General features: G+C 48.8%; 1 protein-coding gene across 2 annotated transcripts; it reads right to left on the bottom strand.

The window, feature by feature from the left end:
* Positions 1-2841: 2841 nt before the first annotated feature.
* On the bottom strand, positions 2842-18577 carry lpcat3 (lysophosphatidylcholine acyltransferase 3). Of its 2 annotated transcripts, none has more exons than XM_088939893.1 (13): positions 17935-18577; positions 16930-17037; positions 15066-15172; positions 14823-14916; positions 14195-14232; positions 13393-13571; positions 11979-12087; positions 10506-10592; positions 9445-9611; positions 7154-7301; positions 6220-6378; positions 5484-5607; positions 2842-4028 (listed from the first exon to the last, which is right to left on the bottom strand). In XM_088939893.1, exons 1-12 carry the CDS (start codon positions 18017-18019, stop codon positions 5488-5490), a joined length of 1401 nt encoding a protein of 466 aa, XP_088796019.1. In that variant the 5' UTR covers positions 18020-18577; the 3' UTR covers positions 2842-4028; positions 5484-5487. The 2 variants fall into 2 exon arrangements, with proteins under 2 accessions (XP_088796019.1, XP_088796020.1); XM_088939894.1 differs by having other exon boundaries at positions 3695-4028; positions 5488-5607.
* Between the last annotated feature and the right edge of the window lie 429 nt (positions 18578-19006).

The following is a 19006-nucleotide window of genomic DNA, read 5'->3' as shown; positions in this document are numbered from 1 at the left end:
AAGATACAGGACTAAATCCAAGTACCTTTCAGGCCTCGAGGGCTGAAGTCTTAAGCGAACAGATTACGAGTTTGATTGATCGGTATTTTAACAGGTGCTGCCAATCTTTAGAAACAGGACTAAATGGATTGGGGCTCACCAGGACCAGAAACGGACTCCCGTTTCTGCTGCTAATGAACTACTATTCCCATCATCTCCCATCACACTTGCACAGAGCCTGTGCTACCACTCCCAACCCTGCTGCCCTCTCTTCTTCAACCCGCAGGCTCCCCAATCTTGTCTCCTGTTCCCCCCCCCTCCCCCCCACCACAGTGAGGTCTTCCTTAACTCATCAAATTAAATCCAGCTGGAGACTGGGAGCTCCTCCTAAAAGCCTGGATGAGGTTTAATTAAGAAGGTCCTTGTGGCATCTGAAATCCACCTGTTTCCATGTCCTGTATTAAATTCCAGGCAGCGTTACTGTACACGTCTGTGACCTTAACTTTGGAAGGGTTAAGGGTTAACGCAACCGTGAAGAGCTGCAATCCAGAGGCCGTGATGACGGCCCCTTCCCTCCTGCTCCAGCCTGCGCTGTCTGAGCTGCTGCTCTCCCAGCACACAGCTCAGTGCAGACGTGACGCCCCCCCCCCCGTCTCCAGCAACAAGCTCGACTGCAGCTCTTCACCATTCCGTATCTTTATACCGAGGAACCCTTCAAGACCGCAGTTTGGGACAGACTGAAAGCACCGAGTAGTTTTGTTTCTACAGGGTAACGATGGGATACATGTAGGGTTAATTAAGAAGGTCAGCTGGAAATATAATTCAAGACTGGCACTCTGACCTGGACATATTTTGCACAGTTTGTCTTTTCCAAAAAAAAAGTCGTTTTTAGCCGACAGCCTCTCTTAAAATTTCTTTAACAAGGGCTTGGCAGCCAGACTCAGTTCCTAGACCTGTACCCTCTACTCAAGTCTCCCCTCATCTTCTCCGATCAGCCAGGCTACTAGGTTATCTAATGTCGAAATATTTAGATCTAACAGGGGCCTCACAGCTACTTTGCAACCACTTCAAAGCCTTTGCAACCACGACCATACGATGCCCGAATTAGGCCAATAAGTGCGAGGACCTAAAGTCCGAACAGCAAATCATAAATCTGGACTCACATCTGGTACCTGGGATTGAAGGCAGCACTTGGCTATTATTCCCACTGTGTGGTATAAAAAAAAAGGCACATTATTAACTCGTGGATAAAGAGAAAAGGATTGTATAGTGTCACGTTCATCGAAGTTCTCTAACAGACTGTGAGATGAACAGAATTCAGGAGGGGAGGGCAAACGGCAGCCTACTCACTTCCTGTTGGTCTTCCAGTTCTACTGGAGACTTCCTGTTTTTTTTGCCCCCCCCCCAGTTGATGATGGGTTCCAATAGGAAAACGTGACGGTTTCTGCCACCTGCTCCCAGCGTTTTAACTGCTCTTCCTGGTGATCCTCCCGGGATCACAGCCACACGCGGCTGCCGTGTAATCGTCTCTAGACGGGGACTCCGGTCAGAACCCCCAGGACGTCGCTCAAGTCGCCCTGCCGAACGCTGAACTGTGCGGGATACTGGAAGCGGTCAACACCCAGACCGCTGGCCAGTACTGCCACTACAACTTCACCAAGCCCCATCCGGGCAACCCGCAATGGCAGGTGTCCAGAGCCAAGCCCGGCCTCTCGACTCAACAAGAGACGGCTCGCTGCTGAACCAGAAGAGACGCATCCCCACCGGGCCGAGCCAAGAGGGAATTTCAAACAATGAAGTTGAGTTCACGAAGAAGGAGTGCTTCTTAATTTTGCGTCTCTCTGAATAACTGAAGACGCCAACAAAAACCTAAGCCACCCACAGCACCGAGGCCTTTCTGAAGAGCTACACGCTGGAATGTGAAGATTTACACAGCAGTGAAAGGATTCAAGTGGTTTTAGATGTGGAACTAGATTTTGGTTTGTAGTGTCTGTACATCAGCCCTTTATATCCGTTTAAAAAAAATAATAATCCATGTCCTCTGAGGACCTGCAGGAAAAATGCCATGCATTTGGTCAAGAGAGAATCAGCTGAACGAAGAAAGACACACGCGCGGGAGTTGCACAGCACAGATGGGGACCCCACAAAGCTAAGAGGATTTTTTAAGAAGGAAAAGCAGAGAATACTCCTTCCGAAACAACTAGACTCGGGTGTCGTGCCATGTCCTCGCCCCCGTTTCGGGGAACTAGCTCGCACAGCACAGTGGGGGAACCATGGCCCTGTAGTGTAAGATGGAAAGGAAAGGCTCAGTCAAGAGAGGCAGCGACTTGGTCCGCTCACAGCAGTGGATCGTCACCGACTGTGCCATGTGATCTGCGTCCAGCCTGCCACGCCTGGAGATAATGCAGGGGGGCGGGGCAGAAGGGGCGGGGTTGAATAGTCAGAGACCCTGGGGAGGGGCGGGGCTGAGCAAGGGGAGGGGTGGGGCTAAAGGGATTCAAGTGGAAAGGGGGCGTGGCTGAAGAGTCATGAGTTCAGACTCAGGGTGTTCGTTCCAAGAACGAGGTTACTTTCCTGTTCCTGCTCCATATGTTTGAAATTCAAATTCAGCGTCTCTTAAAACCACAGATCAATAACTACAGTGTACAGAGACGTGTACTGTAGAGTGAAGATTATGTATTTGAGCCTTGGAAAGGATCTGAAATAGTGAGCAGGCACTATAATGAAGGGAGGACGGAGGGAAAAATCGTACTGCAATATTAAATCCTTAAAGTCGGATAACATTTATAATGTACGTAAATAAGCAGTACTTTACAGACACTATTATGCAAGAATAGCGGGTTAATTAGATTTTTTAGGACATTTATTTTTTCTATTGTGTTAACTTACTGCCTTAATTGTTACTGTACTGCCTATAAAAAAAACAGTCCATGATTTCAGTTTTAAAGCCTTTCGTTTTAAAATTTCAAACAATTTTAAATGACTTCTTGAAGATTCTTCATCTGCAACTCCTTCACTAAAATAAAAAAAACAAAATCAACAAAAACAGTGATTGCCTGTTCTTTCCCATGAAGAGGTTTGGATCAGGGCTGTCAACGCCACTGAAGAAAAGTAACTTCACGTCCAACTTGCTGAAGCATGGAATGAAGTGAAATCGGAGCTCCTCAGAATGGAGAAAGGGCAACAAATCCTGTATTTCAAATGAAATTGTGATCTCGCTCTCTCTCGACTACCTCCTCTTGAGCTCCATTCGCTAACTGCTTTATTCAGGTCAGGGCAAGGGCTGAAGCCTATCCCAGGAAGCAATGGGCGCATTAACGCACCAGCATGTCTTTGGACTGTGGGAGGAAACTCACGCAAACCTGGGGAGAACATGCAAACTCCACCCAGACAGCACCCCAGGTCTGGAATTGAACCCAGGGCATGGGGAACAAACCGCAGGAGGCAGTTACATAGCTGGTATTATAATCTAAAACAAATTAAGAGTGAATTCATAACAGTGGATTAATTACTAATCATTACTCTTAAAAAATCCAGTATTAACCCATCTATTTTGCACAACACTGCAGGGAGGGGACAACATACACCTATTATACATATTTGTACACAAATGTATATAAATGTACCTGCTCCTCAACAGGTAATTCTCTTCAGACAACCTGGCTGTGTAAGGCTGTGATCTGCATAAGCAGTTACGAACAAGAACATGTAAAACTTTCTTTTAGAGTTTGTTGATATTTATCCTTTATGGAAGCAGGGTGAATATATTTTAAATGAAAAAAACAATGTATATTCAGAAAGTTAAAAAGGGTGGGTGTGGCACCATGGTTTATAAATTGTTGGTTGTTGATGTTCTTTTTCCCCCAAACCAAAAATATACAAATTTTTATATATATATATTAAAACATAAAAATATATTCTGTTCTTGCCGTTGCTGTTGTTGTGGTAGTTAATAATAAACTGTTAGGATTGTGTTTCCCTTTGAAAAGAATGAGATAAATCCAGCATTGTGTTTCTCTCTCTCTCCCTCTGAGTGTCTGTCGGCATATCTGGAGGGAAAGAGAGAGAGAGGGGGGAGGGTTAATACAGACACAGACTGACAGGACACTCCAGTACATGAACACTGCACTGAGAGAGAGAGGGGTTCATACAGACACACTGACTGGACACTCCAGTACATGAACACTGCACTGAGAGAGAGGGGTTAATACACACACACTGACTGGACACTCCAGTACATTAACACTGCACTGAGAGAGAGAGGGGTTAATACAGACACACTGACTGGACACTCCAGTACATGAACACTGCACTGAGAGAGAGAGGGGTTAATACAGACACACTGACTGGACACTCCAGTACATGAACACTGCACTGAGAGAGAGAGGGGTTAATACAGACACACTGACTGGACACTCCAGGACATGAACACTGCACAGAGAGAGAGAGGGGTTAATACAGACACACTGACTGGACACTCCAGTACATGAACACTGCACTGAGAGAGAGAGGGGTTAATACAGACACACTGACTGGACACTCCAGTACATGAACACTGCACTGAGAGAGAGAGGGGTTAATACAGACACAAACTGACTGGACACTCCAGGACATGAACACTGCACAGAGAGAGAGAGGGGTTAATACAGACACACTGACTGGACACTCCAGTACATGAACACTGCACTGAGAGAGAGAGGGGTTAATACAGACACACTGACTGACTGGACACTCCAGTACATTAACACTGCACAGAGAGAGAGAGAGAGAGAGAGGGGGGGGGGGTTAATACAGACACACTGACTGGACACTCCAGGACATGAACACTGCACTGAGAGAGAGAGGGGTAAAAGGGGAACTGCAAAGTCTATCTTCATATTTCAGGGCCAGAAAGAATCAACATTGACAAGTGCATTTCACAATGTACTCTTGTAAAAAGAACTCCCATTTAAATCACAAAACAGATGGAATTTCCAGGTCTGCACAGCGAGGGAAATGGATCTATGACACTGTAAACAAGCAGGATTGTGAATCTACCTTTTTTAATCTAGTGGAAATATTGCTCTCGACTTTGAGACCGCCTTTCCGACAAACACTGCTTACTTCTTTACTCTGCATGCAGATCACGCTGGAGCATTTCTGTGGCAAATATCTGCTGCACAACCGGTACTTATTCACTCGTTACATTAATCATTACAGGGGACTAGTGAGCAGGAAGGGCTGCCTCACGTCACAATTCGTGGGTACTCACTATCGCCCTTGGCGAGACCAGGGGTTACAATAACATGGCGACTTGCAGTATTTTTACAAAGTTCACGATTGTGTTCTTAATTCGGAATCTGTTCCGAAGAGAAAAAAAAGAATGTTATGGAGGTTTAATAACCGATCTGAGAAATTGGGACTGCAGTTCCCCTTTAATATAGTACAGGCACAGTGACTGGACCCTACAGCACATTAACGAGGCAGAAGGAAGGAGACAGACACACAGAAAGGCTCTTGTTCACCTGCCTACTGCTCCTTCTTCTCGCTCTCTCTCTTCCTGGGCACCAGCGCCCGGCGGAGGTAAGGCATGACCAGCAGGGAGGAGAGGAAAAGGACATGGCCGCAGAAATATATAGACGTGTACACCTGAGCCACAGAGAAAGAGCATCAACTCTGCATTCTGACTGTCCACCCCGCCACCCCCCGCCCACACTCCCCCTCCTCCCTCTTGCCCTCCTGAGGGAGCAGGACAACAGCCCACCACTACACTGCCAACACTAAGGGAAAGGAAACAGAGCTGCGCCAGTTTATACAGGTTAAAAACTACAACTCCCATGAGGCCTTGGGGGGCGCTGGAGGACAGTGAGCAAATCAAAGGCATCCGACCCCAGCGGGAAAGCACCTGCCTCAGGTAATTAGACGAAGGAGACATAGGAGGCTTGGTCTTCAACCCAACAAACGGGGAGAAGAGCGGCGCAGGCTCTTTCAGCGAGCGAGTTGGAGAAAGGAAACGTTATTGATGCCAGACAAATTTAATTTCTGGAGAAGGAATATGAACCAACCAAAATCTGTGAACGTCAGACAGGCTGAGGAACACGGTTGTAGTTCAAATAAAAACCCGGAAGGAGGAGGAAATGTATTTGCGTTTCAATACAGTCTGGATAAGCTGCCCGCAAGTGCCTCCCAGTTAACGTGAAGCTGGTTCAGCCCCGGCACCCCCACCCGTCTTGAAAAGAGGGTGCCCGGCCCCCTGCTTACCTTCACCCACTTGTCCCAGGTGAAGAGGCAGAAGGGTATGAGGGGGTAGCCCATGAAGAGCCAGTGCACTGTCTGCTGGAGCACGTACGTCGCTGGGTACACCACCGGGCTGTGACTGAGCCGGGACAGAGCCGGGCTGTCCCGCACCAGTGCCAGGGCCTGGGGGAGACAGGAAGGAGGGAGCGAGTCCAGACAGCACACAGACAGCGATCCCACATCAGGGGTCTCCACCCCTGGACAGTCCAGTAACCCCAGTCCCAGAGAGGCCCGGTTCACTGACTCCAGGGGTCTGTAACCCTGGTTTAGACTGACACTGAAGGACGTATCAGTAGCTCTGTGTTCGAAGAGACGACAAATTGAAGAGAAAAACAGACCACAAGTGAGAGAAGCAGTCGAAGGGGGGGGTGCTACAGTTCTTGGTTGGAGTGTTATTATTCTTTTCCAAGTGTTTTCTCTTCTTCCTCCAGGTGCTGCCAATTCATTAAGTAGATGAGGTGGGAGCATTTCAAAAGGGAAGACGAGACTGCAAGCTCGTCTAATAAAACGAGTTTTCCCAGGAGAATCCGACCTCTCTCATGTTGCGGCTTTTGGTCGAACCCTAGACACATTTTCCGAAGGTCGGAACAGGGGGTTCATCACCGGTCTCAGTGCCGCGGTGAGCTTACGAATCCCAGCCAGGAGCCAGGTGGGTTAAAGGAGAGGAACAGCCAGAGAGGGACTTCCAGCGCTCTCCCTGTGCTCGAGCAGTGACTGCGGCAGGAGGGTCTCCTGGCTTGATGGAGCGACACCGTGAGAGGGGATATTTACCCACACCAGGAGCCGAGACGGAGAGGGGCGATCAGCGGCGGCGGCGACGATGCTGGGAAACGGAGAAACGCGGGGGGGGGGATACAGGAGGACAGCCGCGCCCCCCAGCGAGGGGGGGGTCTCCCACCTGTCTCTCCGCGATGACGATGATCAACTCCAGCGAGAAGCAGACCAGGTATCCCGAGTGCAGGCCGTGCCAGATGGCCAGGAAAAACAGCGTGGCGGCCTGGGACGCCATCTTGTTCCCGAGAAACTTGAGGCGCTTGAACACGTGTCTGCAAAGCCACCAAACACCAGCCAGACACAGTGAGACCGCAGCACTGAGGTTTAACATGCACGCGCGGCTGCTACGCTTTGTTTTTAAGGCAGAAGTGCAAATGACTGTTCTAGTTCCTACAATGCATTGGCACTACTGAGCAATCCAAATAACAGAAGGGAGGGGATAATCTCTTATAGGAAATAGGGAGACAAAAATACAGTATGTTGGAGACAGATGGATACAAGGAAAACGGGCACTGCGAGGGAAAAGTCTGTGCACAGAAACCCTAAATGAGTGTAAAAAAAAAAGCTACCGACCCTGCATACCCCGAGGCACTCAGCACTCTGTACAGGGAAACTACACACCAAAACGCACGACTGCCTGCTAGCCTGATCTAGTCAGGTCTCAGAACAACTGAACAAGGCTGGGCCTGGCCAGTACTGGGATGAGGGACCTCAAAGGAAAACCAGGTTGCAGCTCTGTTTGACCAGCAGGTGGTGCTCATGCCTCTGGAACGCCATCGGCACACCAAAGGCCCCACTCTGGTGACAGGTAATCTGGTGTCTTGATTACATGATCATCAAAGATCCCATAGCAAATCAGATTTATTGTAATTGACCGATTCCAGCTCTTGGACATGTTGGAGGCTGTCTTTGCACAAGGTAAAAACCCAAACATTGAAAATATCCAATGGAGAAACTTGTTAGTGGAATGAAATAGTTGAGCTCAGCTGGAATAAAAACTAGCAGGTGTGTGGACCTCCAGGACTGGGAGGGGGAGTCTCTGAACTACCTTGCTGATAATATGGTAACCAAAGACAACGTACCATGTCTGTGGCCATTTTTAAAAAGGGCTGCAGTTGCAGATGACCTGCTACTAGAGGTCATTAAAAGGCAGCTCGGCACTGAGAATTGATTGCTAAAGTCTGGTCAAGCTTATATATACAGCAGATTTTGGGGCAAGAGTTTTGAGAAGCAGCCACCAATTAAAACCCTATCTGCTAAAAAGGTTGTAGTTCCACAGGGCAACATGGAAGCTTGGGAAACTACATCTCCCAGCAGGCAATGGGAAAAAAACTGGCTCATTTCCTGTGTAATGAGTCTCAGCTGCCGGGAATTAGTCTGCCTCTGAGTATAAATGGGCACAGCTCTGGGTCTTCTGTTTGAAGGACCTGAAAGACACTTGGCCTTATAAAATACACAGGGGGGCCTAGCTCTGTGAGGCAGTAATGCTGACCACTGCGCCAGTTAAGACTATGTAAGTGTGCAGGAGGATCAGTGTGGCTACAGGATTTCCAGGGCCGTTTCAAGCACTAGCACAGGAAGAACTGGGAGAAGCTGTGACAAAGGTCCAGCTATGCCAACAACGCACAGATTCAGATCATTAAGAATCCAGCTGCACTGCAAACCGGCACACACTGGGGCTGTAAAACGCTGGTTCTCAGTACAAGTCTAATCTCCCCGTTATCGCTTGCAAATAAAAACAGCAAATGCAAGCACTGAGGGTTCGATTATTTTTTCCAGCAAAATCAGTCAGGAATGTCAATTTAGGAACTGTATAAACTGAAATGATGCTCTTCACTGCTGTTACACACCAGATCTTTAAGAAATTCATCAGAATTTTTAGTCAACACTAATCTTTCAGCAATACACTAAATACAGGTCATGTTGTAGAACGACAGTGGATGCATTTTGTGCTTTACAGACAACCTATGGAACAAGTAATTACATTAATTGTTAGGGGGGCAATCCTGATTATATTAATTTTTGGTATTCATTGCCGTTTTCTAGAACACATCCATGATCAAAAACAAACTCACTGCAATTTAAGCCAACTATCCAACAAACATATCTTGTGTATTTTTTATTTATTGTTGTCATTCTGTAAAGCGCTTTGAGAAGCCACCTTTATAGGCGCTATATAAAATAAAGTTTATTATTATTTAGACAACTGGTCAATAGCTAGATTCTAAAAAAAGCCATTCATACACAGGAGGAGCCTTGAATTAGGAACCAGAAAAGGCAGTTTCATTACCTTAAGACTACAGCTTCCATAGTGCACTGGGGCAACAATGCCGAGAGAGGGCTCTGTGGGGGATCAAGGGAAATGTAGTCTTGTGCCGTTGCCTGCATCGAGGTGCTCTTTAGGGAAGCGGTTACCTGGCCACCCACGCGTTGGTGTTGATGTTGAAGGACGCAATGGTGCCGGTGAAGAGGGGCGTGGTCTCGTACTGCCACACCTTCATGTTGGCGCAGGCGTCCCACAGGGCCACGCCGGCCGCGTCGCGCCCGTTGTAGCCCAGGCCCGAGAGGATGCACACCCCCTCCTGCGGCGGAGAGGGGAAGGCCGAGGTCAAGGCGGGAACGCAGGCCTGACCGGTTGAGTTCGCCAGGGGTCACAAGGACCGCATTCGGCACCCCAGCCGCGGTGCCCGATTACCCCCAGTATCGTGATCTTTTATTAGCTCTGTATCTCGAATAACCAGAGCTGTTATTTAATTCCTCCAGTTTGAATTTTAAATCTAGCCTGACTAACCAACCCAAAGACCCCCCAACCCTGGCTGCTGCAAGCCCCTGTCCAGCGGGTCGGACACACACCCATCAAACCCCCAGTTTCACAAGACTAGCTGGGCTGCGATCACATAGGCAGGTGGTCCGATGAGCTCCTTCAGAGGCACTATGGAACCAACACCTGCATACCTTTCAGCCCACAAGGACACGAATCCCCTTAATAGTAAGAATTAATTGCGTTATTGATAACTTAGAAGTTATCAAATCTTTAGCAACGACAGATTTAGGGTGGCCAATATAACCTTCAGGGTTGGGCACTTAGTTTTTAAACTATTTTAAAAATATTTCTGGGTTAAATTAACGGAAAACAGACATTTATAATAAGCTCTCTTACATTTTCGAATAATAGGTAGACGTATTAATAGGTATAGGTAGAGCGATGCCAAATGCTCTAAGGGTGTATAGCAGGGTTTAGTTATTATTAACATTATCAACAATAACATTAATAATAATATAATCATGTCATAGTTATGATTATACTATTATCAATACAGTTATTGCTATTAATGTTAATTACTAATAATATTGACAACCAATCGGCTAACTCCATCAAAGGTGAAGAGACTTTTAGACAGGGGTCCGAGAGCTGGAGAGGGGTTACTCCAGACAGCAGTTTGACCCTAGGATCAAAGACAGACAGAAATACGGACCGCGATGACCCAGCAGCTGACGTATTTGTAGAGAGTGATCTTCCCCCAGATGATGATGTACAGACAGCGATACCAGAAGGGCTGCACCTGGAACACAACAGAGCCTTTCAGACGGTTGCTCCCGTCATCGGGAACGCGACCCATATCGTTATCGTCAACAACACTGCCGGCATCAGAAAACGACAATACCGCCAACGTCATCACAGCAGTTACAGCCATCATTCAACCCTGCAAAGTGTTCCTACGATTCTTCGACAAGGGTGGCTGGCTGACCTCATTCGCTCTTTATGATCTGATGCGGTTTCTTGCTGGGATAGTAAGGAGTTCCTAGGGGATATGACGGGGAGGTACAGTTTGGGAAAAAAATGTACAGCAGCTGCAGCTATTCAGCCCCAAATTGATTTACAACAAGCAATATCGGATCCTGAGTTATAAACTAACTTATCCCAAACTAACAAAGTACAAAAATGCTCATTGTGGCACGTAGAGCCTTATTTAATCTTGTGATTATTACATCCAGAAATGGTGTAAAAAGCACACAAATGCTCATGTTGCACGTAGATGGCTTTTTTTTTATCCTCGTGACCACCTTTCGCTCTCCGACTACAAGCGCCGAGTCTCAGAGGGCAATACGGTTGCCGTTTTTTTAAGCGGGCGTTCGGCCAGTCCGTGAAGACTGCAGATCGCGCAGGACAGAGACTGGGGGGGTATCACAGCTCCCACTTGACAGGATGCTGGAGCGAGACTTTCAGGTTGTGGTCGATGTGGTTCGGTTTTCTCTTGGGTCAGAAACATGACCTTGGAGCTGGGAAACAACCTGTTTGGGCTTGATCCCCTCATTTTTGTGGCTGCACTAATACAATAACTACCTACACTTATATAGCACTTTTCTGGACAATCCATTCAAAGCTCTTTAGAGGTCATGGGGAATCCCACTACCACCACCAGTGTGCAGCCCCACCTGGATGATGCGCCAGTACTCTCCCCACACACCAGCTCTCAGTGGGGAGGAGAGCAGAGTGATGAAGTCAGTTTAGAGAGGGGGGTTATTAGGAGGCCATGATGGGTAAAGGCCAGGGGGAAATTTGGCCAGGACACTGGGGTAACACCCCTACTCTTTTTGAGAAACACCCTGGGATTTTATAATGACCACAGAGAGTCAGGACCTCAGTTTTACATCTCATCCAAAGGATGGCACCTTTTTACAGTACAGTGTCCCCGTCACTGTACTGGGGCATTAGGACCCACACAGACTGCAGGGTGAGCGCCCCCTACTGGTCCCACTAACAACCTTAGTTTTTCCCAGGTGATCTCTCCCATCCAGATACTGGCCAGGCTCACACCTGCTGAGCTTCAGGGCGATATAGCTGCTGGCACTTTTACCCCTGAATATTATCCCCAATTTCACAGGGGTCGCTGTACACTGCATCAGCTTTCTGGGACGGTCTTAAAAAAATGACTGGTATCACTTACCTCAAACTGCTCCGACAGCAGGTAGCTATCTGGAAAGGAAGGACTTCCTATAGTGTAGATTGACAGGCAGACAAGGCCCAGAGAGAACCGCTTAATGGCAGGAAAGATGCTGGACAGAGACGGAGAGAGGGAATAAAGCCATTTTGATCCGTTAATCTTTATCGGCATGCCATTCCTTCGAGCCTGGGAACAAAGCCAGCAGCTTTCAATTCCCTGCAGGCAGGTCATGACCAGAACCAAAGACACTAATGTGAGTCACAGATTTGTTCTCGTCAAACAATTATTTTATTTTTTATTCACTTAAAGCCCAACACCTCCAGCGTAGGGGGAACGGAAGAAAACCCTTCTTCCAGAGATACACAAGGTACATGGCTGGGTTTTTGTAAAAAAAAAAAAAGAAATGAGACAGATAAGGGGAGAAACATACTTTCATATCTCGGTTCCTTTATCGATAAGCAAAAATCACACGATCGATAGCAGGGTCCCAGACCTGTTAAACAGCGATAAAGGCCGAGTGCAGCTTAGCTGATGTCTTCTAGAAAAGGCCAATCTCCTGCAAATATCCTACCAATCAGAAGAAAAACAAAGAGCTAAACCTATGCAGACTCGCAGAACAGCTTTCTTCACTGCGGCTTGTTCTACCAAGACATCTCGCTTGTGAAGCGCTGACTGAGGCACCGCCGCGACAAACAGAACCACTGGGGATTGGGGGAGACCCGATTCATGATCTCCGAGATCGGGACCTTTGCTCAACAGCTTGGTGGCAGTAGCAGCGAGATGGCCGTGCAATGCGATCCTCTCTTGCGAACCAAAAGGCAAACTGAACTTTCAATACGACGTATTCCATCTATCCATGGGAAGCCGGAGCCTATCCCGGCTAGCGACAGGCACATCCTGAACGGGACGACAGTCCATCACAGGACACGCCCTCACAGAAATCCAATTAGCCTCCCAGCATGTCTTTAGACTGTGGGAGGAAACCAGAGCATCCACAAGCATGGACACAGGGAGAACATACAGACTCCACACAGACAGCACCACAGGAACAGAACTCAGGGCCCCAGCACCGCCAGGAAGCAATGGTGCCACCATGCTGCCCTATGACTTATTCCACGTCGTTGAACTCATTTGCGTCGGAAATTCAGTCATCGTGGACCGCTGACGGCACACGCCAGCAGAGCACCTCTGAATTTCAGCAGCATGACGGATTAAAGACAAAATGAGAGATATAATTTGTTCCAAGAGGAGTGGAACGCTGAGACCAGGACAGTAAATGGGAGAAACAAGGGGGGGAAAAAAACAGTAAAAACATCATCTCCCACAATACATCTGACTCCCACTACTACTGGGTAAAAGTGGTACCTTGGTGCCAGGGATGATGGGAGTTGTAGTTTTCTCCCCAGCTGCGTGTTACCTGTTTGGACGCTCCCCTGGGCAATCGGTCAGCTCCCCCTTGACCAGACTCTGGTAGCTGCGCAGCGTGAATTGCGGTCCAACCAGAAACCCGCCGTAGAAATAGGAGAAGCCGCAGACCTCCAGGAAGCTGGGGACTGACAGGAGGGCTGATTTTTTCTGCTCGGAGCTCAGCGTTTCCTGAGACAGAGAAAGCAAAACTGATTGAAATTCTGACTGACTGGTCATTACACCTACTGCAAGAGAAGGAAGGAGTCTTATAGAGGCACGTGCTACGCCAGGGGTGTCCAGATGTACGAGAAGGAGAGGCCTCCAGGATCCGGATCATATAGCCCTGCACTAGACGCTCCAGAGGGATGAGGAGGAGAAACAGTACCACTGCACTGAGCTGGGAGGTGGTTAAATTAGAGATATTATACCCTGTCAGACAGAAAAGGTATTTCAGACAGACTCAATTAGACAATAGTGCTAAACTTTGGACACAGCTCCTTGATGTCTCTACACTAGATCAACCATCTACAAAGATGTGTTCAGGTCTCAGTATGTGTGTTACCTGAACGCTCCCCAAAACTGGTGACAACAGGTGACAGACACGCAGGCACAGAAATAGAGAGAGAGAGAGACTGACAGTCTGATAGGTCTACACCCACATGGAGAGAAGGAAGGGAAGGAGATAAACTGAGAAGGAAAAGATGAAGGTCGACGAGCCGGTGAAGGAACGGAAACAAGCAGCACCGAACGTGAAACGGAACGACCGGAGTTAGCACTCCAAACCCGACTCCCATCAACGACGACGAGCTCACCGGGTCTCTCCCTCCGTCATAGTAGTCAAAGGCCAGACCTGGAAAACAGGGTGAAGGCTCGGCTGGATTTACTGTCCAACACTTCAGATCCTACTCCACTGATCAAGAGCGCCTCCTCGTCTCCATGCAGGCACAGAGCACTAACACGGATGCACCATTGCAACAGAACCTGGGATTTCGTTACACCAAGAGTTGTGGGAGTGTGACTACACAGTAGTCACACAGTACTGCTGTTGAAGATCATACTCTGGCCTTTTCAGGTAACAGCTGGGTGAGATCCTGGGATCAATTAACTAATAACGATAAAGCTCATCTAGCCTGTTTTCCGACCTTAAATGCTTCGGATCCATTCTTATGCTAAATCCTGCTCACAGTTATTATGAGATTCGAGAGTGCGCACTTACTCAGTACCGGCATAACACAGTAACTGTAACTTACTGTAATTATCATGTGATAGTGGCCCCTCCCTTGATACAGACATAGAAGAGATGACGGAGCATTAAGAGCCATGGAGTATTAAGATGGAGTGTGATTTTTATCACACTGATGTAATGCATGAGTCACACTCTCAAACACAACAGTACTTTATCAGTATTGATGATAACGAGAGGAATTGCAATTCTCTTACCAACAAGTTTGAGAGTCAGCACGCAATGAGGCATCGTCCACTTGATATCGTACTGATCTGTGGCTGTGTAGTAATAGCCCAGGAGGAGGTACATCTGTGAAAGAGAGACAGGGGGAATAGCACAAACATCTCGTCTGGGATGCCAGCGCAAAAGAAAAGGCCATTTCCTGTCATGCGCAGCGGGACGAGAGCAGGTCAGCAGGGCAATAAAGAAAAAAAAAAGACACAGGTGCAGGGACTCACCATCTGGAAGAGGAAACTGCTCACCATTCCGGTCACTGTTCTTCCCATGAGCCGGAGCATCAGAAACTGGACGACGACACAGACGACCGAGTGGTAGAGCTGAGAGCCTGAGAGAGAGAGAGGAAGAAATGGAGAGAGGTTCGGCCTTCATCTCTCCATCCCTACACAACGATTAGTATGGGCCCTTAACATACACCTGAAAGCACAACTAGAACATAGCGAAAATAATCCAGGCCCTAAAACACCCCCCAGATGCACACCTAACAAATTAAAACATCCGGCAATGCCTCACTTTTGGGTACAGCCAAACTGGAGTGACTAAGGAACAGTCAAAACCTCGACACATCTTTACCCTCCCTTTTTCTCAGGTACTGGAGACTTTGAACCACATCTAAAGGCTAAAGTGGAATCAAAAGGAATATTATGTTCAAAATAGCCATCTTATCCTCAGTACTGTTTATAAATCTATCCACAGGGACAGTAATCGGAGGATCTCAGATTGTCATCTATTTTACACTTAAGATTAGTCGCGCACAAAAAAAGTGTCTCATTTACAAGCCATTTCTATTGTGCTGGTTAATGAGGACGCCAGGCGTGGCAGGCTTTCAAAAATCGTTTGCAGACGACAAAGAAAACCTGTTTCACGGTCAAATCATGAACCGCTAAGGTCTCCAAAAGAGACTATGCGAGTTCTTTAAAAAAACCTAAACAAACTGACAATCAGCAATGGGAACATTTAACTGAGTTACGGCTCAGAAATTTGGATTTGCTTTAGTTGTGCAGCCTGAAAGAGTGAGCACAAACAATTAACAGACGAGCCAACTGCGCTCTTAACCAAGACACGACCGAAAGTGCCTTTGTCTTAGTTTTCATCAAAAGGTTGTATCACAACGGGTACCCCTGCTCTCCCACCAGTTTGCCAGTTTTATCACAAACGGCATAAAAGAACACTATCACCAGAATAAAACATTACATTTTCGTGGAGGAAAACAACTTTGCTTTAAGTTGTTGCAACTTTGGAAAATGAACGCGCCTAGTTTAATGGCAGCTGGTTACAGCCGTTCAGACTCCAAGGGAAAAATCATCTCGTTTTCCCCAATCTTAAATGGGAACGGAGATGGAGAGGAATATTTAACAGGAGCTTGCAAGAAGAAATTGCACTTAGGTGGCTTTCATAACAGACTTGGGCGTTGAGGCCAGGGGAACACGAAGGCTGACAGAAATGAGCTCGCAGGCACAGCAGTGCATCTGCCTGTGTGAGAGAACAGGGAGAAGGACAATCTGTAGGACCTGGAAAGTTTACATGTTACTGTTCACCCCCAAAGGATCCCACACCGCTGAACATACAGGAGTGGGGGGGGCTCCCCACTGAGGACTGCAGTCATTCTGCACCAGTGACCCAGGGGGAGGAGAGAGAGAAACTGCTTTCCCACCTGAATCAAGGGGGGAACTTCAAGAATGCTGGAGTATTCACGCCCACAGTGGAATTCAGCAGGGACACTGGGGTTTAAACTCCTATTGTACTTCTTTAAACCGTATCTAATGATCAGGCAGCCAGGACTTCATTTATCATTGCATCCAAAGCACAGCACAACTTACACTAACAATAATGACACCTGAAACTCTTTCTCCTCTTTTCAGCATGGAATAAACCCTTTACTTGTTCCTTTGCAGCCTCCGCATGCTGACGCCACTCCCCACCTGAACTCTAATAATAATAATAATAATAATAATAATAATAATAATAATAATGTCGGTCTCTGGTCCAGAGGGGGCAGCGTCACCTACTGGTCCACTAACACCACTTGAGGGAATGGCAGTGCTCTTATCGGAGCTCCAGCGCTCCACCATCGACCCCGCTCACCGAAGTTGAAGGCCGCCAGCCCCAGGCCGCTCAAGGCGTGGAACGCGTGGATGAGGCAGGGGTCCCGCCGGAACAGGAACTGCCTGTACAGCAGGGCAAAGGGGTAACCTGCGAGGGAGGAGAGGGGGAAATGAACCGAGGCGCACGGGCGGCCGTCACCGGTGGAACGGAGGCGGCTGGACATTATGAAACGCGAGCCCTAGCAGCAGAAACTGCACCTGCAGCAGGAGAACAGGAAATACAAGAACAGTAACAGCAGCCGCCTTTCATTGATGAGACTCGACACCAAATAGTAAGAGCGACCGACACGGCCTCCAATTATTTTAAAACCGAGAATATGGGGTGGGGCGCACGTCTTTACACAAAGAGTTGTGGAAGGGTGGAACAAGCTAGGATGGGATGGGACGGAACAAGCCCCCTCCTCTCGTTTGCGACCTTCGTTCTGTTCGGATACCATCATAACGCAATCATTCTCGTTCAGCGAGTGCCGACAGCGCCACGGACTGTGACTCTCTGGCTCTGAAAGCGCGAGTGTGTGCGTGTCAGCTCGGAGCAAAGGGCTAACTCCACTCCACTCCCTCTCTCGCAGCAGCAGCAGCAGCAGCGTGCAAGCCACCCTGAACTGGACACACAGACACACAGCCTGGTCAAACGGCCCGCTTGAACGAAGCAGGCGATGATACTGTAGCTGCAGGGGCTTGCTCCTGGACACGACTGCACATACTCACTCCCGCCTCTCCTCCCCGCCAGCGTCAGCGCGTTGGGCTGTCAGTACAGTGTGAGCGTCCGCCGCAGCGGCGACTGCGCGTCTGTCAGTGTGTCGGCGGAACGAGCCGCTACTTCGGCTGAACTGGTCCGGCGAGCCCGTGTCAGCCCCGGACGCCGGACGGTCACCCGTGTCAGCACGACGAGAGCGTCTCAGCCGAGTGCCCGACCTGTCGACACGGCGATACGAGCGCTCGGACCGGGGCGCCAGCGGTCTGCGTCCCCCTCCCCCGGACTCACCGATCAGGATGGACAGGATCAGGCGAACCGCCGGCTCGGACGAGCCCAGCTTGTCGGAAAGTTCCCTCAGCATGGGAGCCGCCATCTTGCTTACGGGCGGAAACGGGCTCCTGCTTCCGGCGTGGACTTCGGCGGCGGCGGCTGTGCTGGTACTGCTGCTGTTGCTCCTCTCCCTCCGGCTGTCTTAGGAGGTGTTCAATCCTTTATTTCTTCGCTCCTTCTTTCCCTCCTCCCCGTTCTTTCAAGCCGTTTCCGCCTCTGAGCTCGCCCTCGTCTTTCCGGTGACCGCCCCGGAGGGAGAGACAGAGGGAGAGACCTTGAAAGGAGAAGAGAGTTTCGCGGCCGCGCCGCTGCTGTTTGCGTGTGAAAAGGGGTCTTGTCTGTCGGGTATCATAAGAGTGACGGACAGCACGGCTGAAGAACTGAACTCTACAGAGAGAAACCGTGTGTGTGGCGTGCAAAGCCGAGGCGTGTTGGAAGAGAGCCCGGGGAACAGATAAAGGGAGCGCAGAGCGGCTCAGGCAGAAGAGATGGGGAACGGATAGGAACTTTCACAATTTGAATACTGATCTGCGCATCGATAAATTCGCCAGGGCTGCCCAGGTCTTGACATTTAGCACAACGTTTTTTAAAAAAAAAAAAAGATTAGGGTTGGCTCTCCTCCCCCCCCCACTCGCCCTGCGAGTCTGACGGGAGTGGGGGATCCGGGCTAAACGTTTGTTTTTAGGGACGAAGGTCTCAATGGTGTACGTGGCAAGATATACACCTCTCCGTCTCGGCTTTTTTCCCCCCCACAGCTGCCAGCGGGACCGCAGCTTGTCCGCTCTGGGTGGTCTGGGCGAGCAGCTGTGCGTCTGTCTCCCAGTTTCTGTGGCCAGGCTGTGGGCACCGAGCCCGTTGTTGCTGCCCAGCCAGTTCAACCCTCGTTCCTCCACGGTCAGGCTGTGGTCGCTGTCTGTTCCTGTGTCAACAAGGCACGTCGCTGCCCTTCAAGTTTTAACATGCCCACTCAACGCGTCAAAGATCATTCCACTGCCCTCTGTCCACACTGCCACTGTTCCTATCTGCCCAA

The sequence above is a fragment of the Atractosteus spatula genome, chromosome 22, assembly GCF_055471065.1.
Source record: "Atractosteus spatula isolate fAtrSpa1 chromosome 22, fAtrSpa1.hap1, whole genome shotgun sequence".
Classification (NCBI taxonomy): Eukaryota; Metazoa; Chordata; class Actinopteri; order Semionotiformes; family Lepisosteidae; genus Atractosteus; species Atractosteus spatula.
Note: the sequence above shows the minus strand (reverse complement) of the source record. Positions and strands in the feature narration are given on the sequence as shown.